This window comes from Zeus faber, assembly GCF_960531495.2.
Source record: "Zeus faber genome assembly, chromosome: 22".
Classification (NCBI taxonomy): domain Eukaryota; kingdom Metazoa; phylum Chordata; class Actinopteri; order Zeiformes; family Zeidae; genus Zeus; species Zeus faber.
Genome location: NC_137209.1, coordinates 18,175,052 through 18,183,845, shown reverse-complemented (window position 1 = coordinate 18,183,845; position 8,794 = coordinate 18,175,052). Strand labels below are relative to the sequence as shown.

The following is an 8,794-nucleotide window of genomic DNA, read 5'->3' as shown; positions in this document are numbered from 1 at the left end:
CCCTAAAACTACAGACTGACACAGGGTTACTATCCCTAAAACTACAGACTGACACAGGATTACTATACCTAAAACTACAGACTGACACATGGTTACTATACCTAAAACTACAGACTCTGACACAGGGTTACTATCCCTAAAACTACAGACTCTGACACAGGGTTACTTTACCTAAAACTACAGACACTGACACAGGGTTACTATCCCTAAAACTACAGACTCTGACACAGGGTTACTATACCTAAAACTACAGACACTGACACAGGGTTACTTTACCTAAAACTACAGACACTGACACAGGGTTACTATACCTAAAACTACAGACTCTGACACAGGGTTACTATCCCTAAAACTACAGACTCTGACACAGGGTTACTTTACCTAAAACTACAGACACTGACACAGGGTTACTATCCCTAAAACTACAGACTCTGACACAGGGTTACTATACCTAAAACTACAGACACTGACACAGGGTTACTATACCTAAAACTACACTCTGACACAGGGCTACTATACCTAAAACTACAGACTCTGACACAGGGTTACTGTACCTAAAACTACAAACTGACACATGGTTACTATACCTCAAACTACAGACTCTCACACAGGGTTACTATACCTAAAACTACAGACTCTCACACAGGGTTACTATACCTAAAACTACAGACTCTCACACAGGGTTACTATCCCTAAAACTACAGACTCTGACACAGGGTTACTATACCTAAAACTACAAACTGACACATGGTTACTATACCTAAAACTACAAACTGACACATGGTTACTATACCTAAAACTACACTCTGACACAGGGTTACTATACCTAAAACTACAAACTGACACATGGTTACTATACCTCAAACTAACAAAAATGTCCAACAAAACAGAACTGGTTAGCTTCCAGGGGGCCTGGTTTCCCAGAACTGCGTGGTCCACCGGCGACCCTCCCCCAGGGCGACGACAGACTCCCCTCTTCCATTCTTGGGGCCTCAGGCTGCTGTGATGGCTGGTGGAGGCGGGGCTGGGCCTGGCCCCCTGCAGGGGCCGCTTGGAGGGGCGGCCTGGCTGCTGGGCTACTGGACGGTCCCGGCGGTGGCTGCTGGGCAGAGTAGCTAGCCGCAAGCGGTTACCCGTGGTGGTTGCTGCGGCTGCTTCTCCCCCTGTCCTCCGCCGGACACCCTGAGTGCTGCTGCTGCTGCCAGTCGTGAAAGGGCGGGTGCTGTGTCCGTTTCCCTGTGCAGGAGAGTCCCTGTGCAGGTGCAACTGTGGCAGTTTCGCCTGCCACATGCCAACCGAGTGGTGTTTTCATGGCTCTCTGACACAGACGATGGGGTTGAGAACATTCCCGTTCACTGTAGATAGGGGGCTAGGTGGAACAAGCCCCAGTGCAGATGGACAGCATGCCAGGACAAGAGCGCCTCTCCTGTGTGTGTACATGGGGATAGGGGTTTTACCTGTTGCTCGGTAAACCGTGCAAAAGTCATGGTGCATACACTGTCTTCAGTGTTGCTGTGGACGACGATCTGTGCACCTATAACTGTGGCATTTGTACGAAATGTCAGTAAGTTTATGATGAGTGTGTTGTGTGCGGCCCCTGTGGTGCTGTGAGCGTCATGAACACCAGATCAAAATGGCGGCAGTCTCTAGGTTTTCTATTTCTATGGTTACTAGCACAGAAGTTTGTACCATAGAAGTGCCCACCACCAACGCAGATCCCGCAGGCACTGAATGACTCAAATGAACAGGACTCGACATGGCGACCGAATCTCAAACATTACAACCGATTTCTTCTCACAAACACCATAGATTTACAACTTCTCACATCATCACCTTCATCAATGCACCGTTGAAATCAAATGCAAATACAAACTTTTAAAGATGAAACCATTGGCATCATTCAGGTCAGTCTTTTACTGTTTGTATGTTTTGTGTGGTTTAAATCATTTTAGGTCTGGAGAGAGGATTTCCTGCATGGTGGAACACCCAAGTCTGCAGACTCCGATGGTGAAGGACTGGGGTATGGACCCACCAACATACTGGATCCATCTGGATCTACCCGCCTCTCCATTATCCATATACCTCTCTGTCTTTATTTCTCAACTTAATTTCAAGTGCAGCTACATTTCAAAATATTTATATTTCGGGATGATGGAGGAATTCTTTACAATCCAAACAAAAAGCATCTCTCCTTCCCAGAATTTGCATGGCGGCAGTAGAAGTACTCTAGTAGTAACGGTAGTACACTGCTTGTTGTACCAATGTCTATATTTCTGTGTCTGCAGATGCGTCTCTTCCAGAGTCAGACAGGAATAAGATCGCCATCGGAGCATCTGGTCTGGTTTTGGGATTGGTGTTGTGTCTGGCTGGCTTCATCTACTACAAGAAGAAATCAAGAGGTACCACTTTCTAACCCATTTAAAGCAGATTCAAGTGTAAACTGTTTACACACTTTAACAAATGCAAAGCACCTTATATCGGTTCAAAACAGACTAGAATGGATGTGACTACACATACTGTAGATACCATAAGGCATATCACTATGGCGATAGAGAATTTGTTTAATGCTTCATTTGCTGAAATCAACAAACACATGCCTAATTGATTCTAAGCGGTTCGCTTTTGGTTTTTTTGCAGGGCGGATTCTGGTTCCAAATCACTAAAAACATGATATCTGCAGCATGGCGCCTCACTGGCTGTTTCCAGGTGACCGTGCTGCGGAGGAAGACATGTTTCCACCTGAACCCTGATATCTGTGATTTTCTCTATCTCTAAAATATTGTGCTTAAGCTTCCTGCGTGGAAACACTGCGCTCTCAGTTTGAGGACAAGACACTGATTTGATTATACACCAAAGAATTACAATCACGGTAGTATATTATAACGCCCTTTGCTTGTGTTCAACATAAAGAAGGCTTCCTCTGCTCTCGCTCACCGTTTCCGATAAGATCAGCCTGCTAGCGTGTTGGTGGGGGGTGGTTGTGGGATTTTTACTGCAGTTAAATGAACCGTTTGTACAATGAGGAATAAAGTGGACGAAACAACAGAGGACGGTTTGTTTCATTGTCTTCCTGGAGAAATCTGGAGTCTGTATTATTGACATTTACTAAACTTGAGCAGCAAGTTAGCGTTCTTTGCCGTTCAATAGATATGAATAGAGGAGGCTGAACCGGCAAGTAGTAAGCTCGCTATCTCGGGAGGGGAAAAATGTTGAAATTAAGGATTTTATCAAAAATGTTGACGCTCTGAAACAGTTTTTCCTGTGTGGTAAATCATACCAGTAATATTCAAAAAACAACGTATATTTTTTTTGTAAAGGTAAGCTTTAGGTATAATTTGATCCTTTTGGATGAAATAATCCCTTAACACTCCACATAATGAGCACATCGTAGCTGTGATTTGCAGATGTATTCCCTGCACTTCAGACTTTATAGAAAGTAATTCTGTGTTTCTTTCCGAAAATAAAAAATAAAATAAAAAAAATCGGAATATATGCGGTAGATTGACTGTCGGCAGCGCCGCGCGATCCGCTGTGCGCTTCTCCACACAAAGTCAAAACAAACTGTTTTTATTGCAGATGTTTTTATTTACATTTCTTCGGTTACTTTCCGACGTTTACATAAAACGAAAATATCCCCGCGGCCGAGGGTCCCGGTGCGGCGTGCGTGTCCTCCACCAGCTTGGAGAACGGCAACAACGGAACAAACTCTTCAATGAGGCGTTGTAGTTCTAATATACAGTAACTGAAGATTCAGTAGCAGGGCTGTTTGACTCTCGCCTCAAATTTGTTGAGAAACAGATTTTGGAGGACTGACGAGGTGAAATCAGTGAACGTTACGGGGTAAATAAAAACGGAACCCGGAAGTGAAGCTCAAATCCCATTGGCTCACCGAACCCGGGGCCTCGGGAGGGTGGCTCCCCCCACAAACCAAACAGCCTGGGTATGTATATACAGTGTGTGTGTGTGTGTGTGTGTGTGTGTGTGTGTGTGTGTGTGTATATATATATATATATATATATATATATATATATATATATATATATATATGGAACAGGATGGTATATATAGCTATGTTAGCATGGTATTTTCAGCAAATAAAAAAAACATGTTCTGGGAACCTGAGACCTATATTAACTTGTGTAAAAAGGAGCATAACAGCTCCTCTTCAATCGACATGCACACATGTAGACCACAAGGGAAACCATGAATTATTCATGGGGCCCTAGCCTGGTCGGAGCCCCTAAATGATTAGAAAATAATTTGTTTGTTCCACAAAAATGTTGATTGACAAAATGTGACGAAAACGAAAACGCATAACTGTCATCAGATCAGGCATCTCCACCCAAACATCCCGTTTGTACCCCCGCCCCAACCCGCTCCCTCCATAATGCACATGGTTTGGTCCATTCCCCCACGAGGAGGAAAAAAACAAACCAAAAAAACGCTGATCCGACAGTTGCTCTGGCGTCTAGCGGCATTCACGAGAGATAACCACTATGCCCCCCCTAAAAAAGGAAATCGGGTTTTCCGGAAAAGGAGAGGAAGTGAACAGAGAGAGATACAGCAAAATCCAGGAAAACAATTACTCTGGAGTCCCCCCCCACCACAGAAAACAAAACAAGAAAGCAAACAAAAACAAAGACAAAAACAAACAAAAAAGAAAAACGTTTCCCCGGTGAGACTGAGGATGACATAGCGAATGAACAGAAGACAGAGCCTGGATTTGGCAACACAGTGTTTATGTGTCTCTGGATAGTATAACCAGTCATTTGGACATGCGGTTCCACAAAATTGCAGCTATATCCGAGGAGTTTTCACCAATACTTGCATTTTATGACTGAAAACCAAATTCATGTATGTTTGCCACAAATTGAGGAACAAGTACTCCAAAGACCTCACAGATGGATTTCTAAGGACGATAAATGGCGGCCACTGTCTCAGATGGTCTTTCTCCCGTCGAGCTCCTGAATGCCGTCTACAAGATGCAGCTACAGAGCGTTTTTTGGAGAGGCGTGCATTGCACGGCGAGTCCTCTGTCCAATGCCTGCGACAGCTGCTGGAGGTGAACGTGCCTTTCGCGAAGCTAAAAACTTATAAAGGACTGTCTGAGATCTACAATGTGCCAAGACAGGTTGAACAGCCTTGCCACCCTCTCAACTGAAAACCAGTTAGCGAGGAAATCCAACTCTAAAGGCATTACAAATGAGTTTGCTCGCAAGAAGGCTCGACGCCGGGCTCTTGGTGCAGTGTAACCTCTGAGTTTTTGTTGGCAGGGAACAAAAACACAAGGACGAATGCCTTCACCTGTTCCACCCAAGCCTGCCCCGGGGATGGGCAAAATACTGTTTCAGAGTATTTTCTGTTATGGTTTATCTCCTGTTGAACTTACTCAGGAATGCCTGTTCAGTTTTATTTTGGGTATGTTATTTAGGCATGTATTTAGGAATTATGCCGAGGACAGAAGAGTGTTAGCCTTGTTTATAGGAATTGGTAATAAGTTATTTAATCTCAAACACGGATCATTGGTCATTTCTTTATCAAAACTGACGACAATACAGTGGTACCTCGACTTACGACTAATCCAAGATACGAGTGGCGATAGCCACGAAAATTTGTATCAACTTGCAACCGACTGCTCCAAGATACGACCGTGGAAATTTGCAGTTGGCGCATCGGTGGCCAGTCAGCAGCCAGTCAGCAGCCAGTCAGCAGCCAGTCATCAGCCAGTCATCGATATTTTTTTCATATTTACTGTGTTTGTGCTGTGTATTTTGTTTATTTTCACCCTTCATGATTTCATCATTTATATGGGAAAAATTGCTTGGTCATACGACTGTTTTAACATACGACCGTTCTTATAGAACCAATTACAGTTGTAAGTCCAGGTACCACTGTACCATATATTTAAAATAAGTCACCAATTGTGTAGTTATTTATAATAAAGCATCATAAAAATCAATGACAGAGCCAGCTTCTGTTAACATTAGGAATCAAAAATGTTTGCAATACTGTTAATATAGGCAAAGGATGAAGGTGGAAACTAGAATCTGCACAGTTGAAGCATAGAGCAGCAGAAGCTTGTATTAGTACATTTAGGAGCATGTTGTTCGGGACGTTATTTTAATCTTAGACATTCTGATTTCTATGTTAGGGGCCCGGTAGGTTTCTTTTTCATGGGGCCCCAAAATTCTAACAACGCCCCTGCGTGTGGTAAACACATCCCTGGTTCCGGAACCTTCTTGGACCACAAGATGGCGGCCTCGACTCGTTAATTGACCAAATAATAAAAACAAACCCCCGCATAAGTTTGTCTACCGTCACCAATTTACAAACTACAGCCGATTCCAACCAACGACACGTCCCTCCGGTGCACTCCCACCGTTATGAACACCAAATTCATTCAGCAGAAGACGGTGCTTCTATCGGGCAATGTCAACACACCCGAGCGGCTCCGTTGTCTCGGGGAAACAAGGACAAGCGCCTGTGTTTTGGAGGCGGCGCTGAACCCTCACCGCCAGCCGCCATGCTCCTCCCCTTGGGCGATGCACAGACCGTGTTGCTGGCCTCCCTCCGGCTCCGCGTCGTACGGCTCCGCACAGCGCGCCCCGTCCCGGACGCCCTCTGGGAGAAGGCCGCGGCGGGGAAGTTGGTGCGAGGCTCGCGAACGAGAAAGACAGACAGACAGACAGGCAGGCGGGCGGGCAGGCAGGCAGGCGGGCAGGCAGACGGACACAGAGACAGACAGGTAGGCATGCAGGCAGGAAGACAGACACAGACAGGCGGGCGGGCAGGCAGGCAGGCAGGCAGGCGGGCAGAGAGACAGGCAGGTAGGCGGAGAGACAGGCAGGCAGGCGGACAAGCAGGTAGACGGACAGAGACAGACAGGTAGGTATGCAGACAGAGAGACAGGCAGGTGGGGCAGGCAGAGAGACAGACCCGCAGGCAGGCAGGCAGGCAGGCAGGCAGGCAGACACGCAAAGATGCCACACAACAATGTTGTTTTGAGTTTCTATTTTATTTTTCAGAAATGTTGAACCCATTTCAGGATAAAAACGAGGGTCGTATGACGTCATACAAAACACAGCATCTGATTGGCCGCTGGGCCGCCCAACCCGGAAGTGGAGTTTTAGTGTTTCCTTTTAAAGGGAGAGAGAGGGAGGATTGGTGGAGAGCCAGACGTGGGGGCGGGGCATAGAGTGGCACGACAGTGACTGACAGGTGGAGGCGGGGCGTGTACACAATGCTGTGGTGGTTATATTTGATCAACAAGCGACAATAAACAAAACAAGTCCAAACAAAAACAAGTTAACCAAAAAATAAAAATAAACAAGCAAAGCAGTGGTTTAGTAATGAACAATTTGACCAACGAGCTAAGGGCTAAACTAATCCATTCACTGTGACAGTCAAGTGGTTATTACGTTATTAGGGTAAAAAAAAAAAAATGACTCCGGGTCGTATTTCCTAAAGCAGGTTGATTTACTGTGAATATTCACAATATATTCGAATGATTCTTTTCCTCCATCGCAGTGCAGCACGGTACTCAGAATAAAACCTTCCCCTTAAACTCTTATTAGCGAATAGTGAATTAAGTTGAGATCAACGTAAAGCTTGGTTAAAAGTTAAAACGTACACAGTTCAGTAACATGATCGCAGTGGAAAATTTGGAAAATTACAGATCACGTGTCAATTCTATGAAACTTAATTTAATAAGAGCATGAAATACATAGTTATATCACACCAAATTCATATTAACGTGATAGGAAACAGATATCATCAAATGCATACTGATATCATCAAACATTAATATGATGAAATACATTTTAATATAATATTAAAACATATTAATACCATATTTAACAATATATCAAATACATATTTGTATTATATTAAAATACATTTTAATATAATAACAAATATATTAATAATCATATTCTAATATGATAATAAACACATTTTAAAATCATATATTAAACACGTTTTTCATCATTAAGTACATTTTAATGAAGTCACATGTACTGAAATCTGCTTTAGTCACAATCTGTTATTGATCGATCTGTTGCTGTTATTACGCATGCTTATGCATTAGCGCCGCGGCTAACAGTTAGAAAGTACGACCCATAGAAGAACAAGAATAATAATAAATAGATGCAACCTGCTGCCCCCCCCCCCCCCCCCCAATCTTCATGATTGTCATCATCATCATCATCATCATCACCATCACATCGTCGCTGAACACACAAACTGCAGAGACGGGAGAATTTACATATTGCCTTGTGTGCGTGTGTATGTGTGTGTGTGTGTGTGAGTATATTTTGAGGGTTAACCCATTTAAAAAATCTAAATCACGTAAATAAATCCATCATCACAAGTAAAAAAAAACGAAACAAAAGAAAACCAATCCAATTAAAATGCCAGAGCAGATGAAAACATGAATAAATAGTAAAGCAAGTGATCAGTGCATCAAAGAAGGTGATCAATCAGTGATCAATCGATCGATCGTTTCAATTCTTCATGCATATAAACTGACACCAGACCTTCAAGAGGAGGTGGAGTGATGGAATGATATGAAAATTAAAGGAGAGGGAGAGAGAGAAAAAGAGGGAGAAAGAGGGAGAGAGAGTGAGATGGGTGAGCGCTTACTGTTGCTTTCCGGCAAATCTTTCACCGAAGGTAAATGGTGTAAACCCGAGATCACCTATCATCACTATCTCCAATCACCTATTATCACTATCTCTAATCACCTATCGTCACTATCTCTAATCACCTATTGTCACTATTTCCAATCACCTATCGT

The 8,794-nt window shown here is 43.7% G+C and overlaps 1 protein-coding gene across 1 annotated transcript in view; it reads left to right on the top strand.

Annotated features, from left to right (window-relative positions):
• Positions 1–3,038, top strand: part of LOC307247582 (H-2 class II histocompatibility antigen, E-S beta chain-like) — a 14,491-nt gene extending 11,453 nt beyond the window's left edge. The window contains exons 4-6 of the mRNA XM_080023756.1: positions 1,953–2,020; positions 2,286–2,399; positions 2,638–3,038. Coding sequence (XP_079879882.1) covers positions 1,953–2,020; positions 2,286–2,399; positions 2,638–2,663 — 208 coding nt within the window. The 3' untranslated portion in view covers positions 2,664–3,038. The remainder of the gene's footprint in view (positions 1–1,952; positions 2,021–2,285; positions 2,400–2,637) is intronic.
• Positions 3,039–8,794: the final 5,756 nt, after the last annotated feature.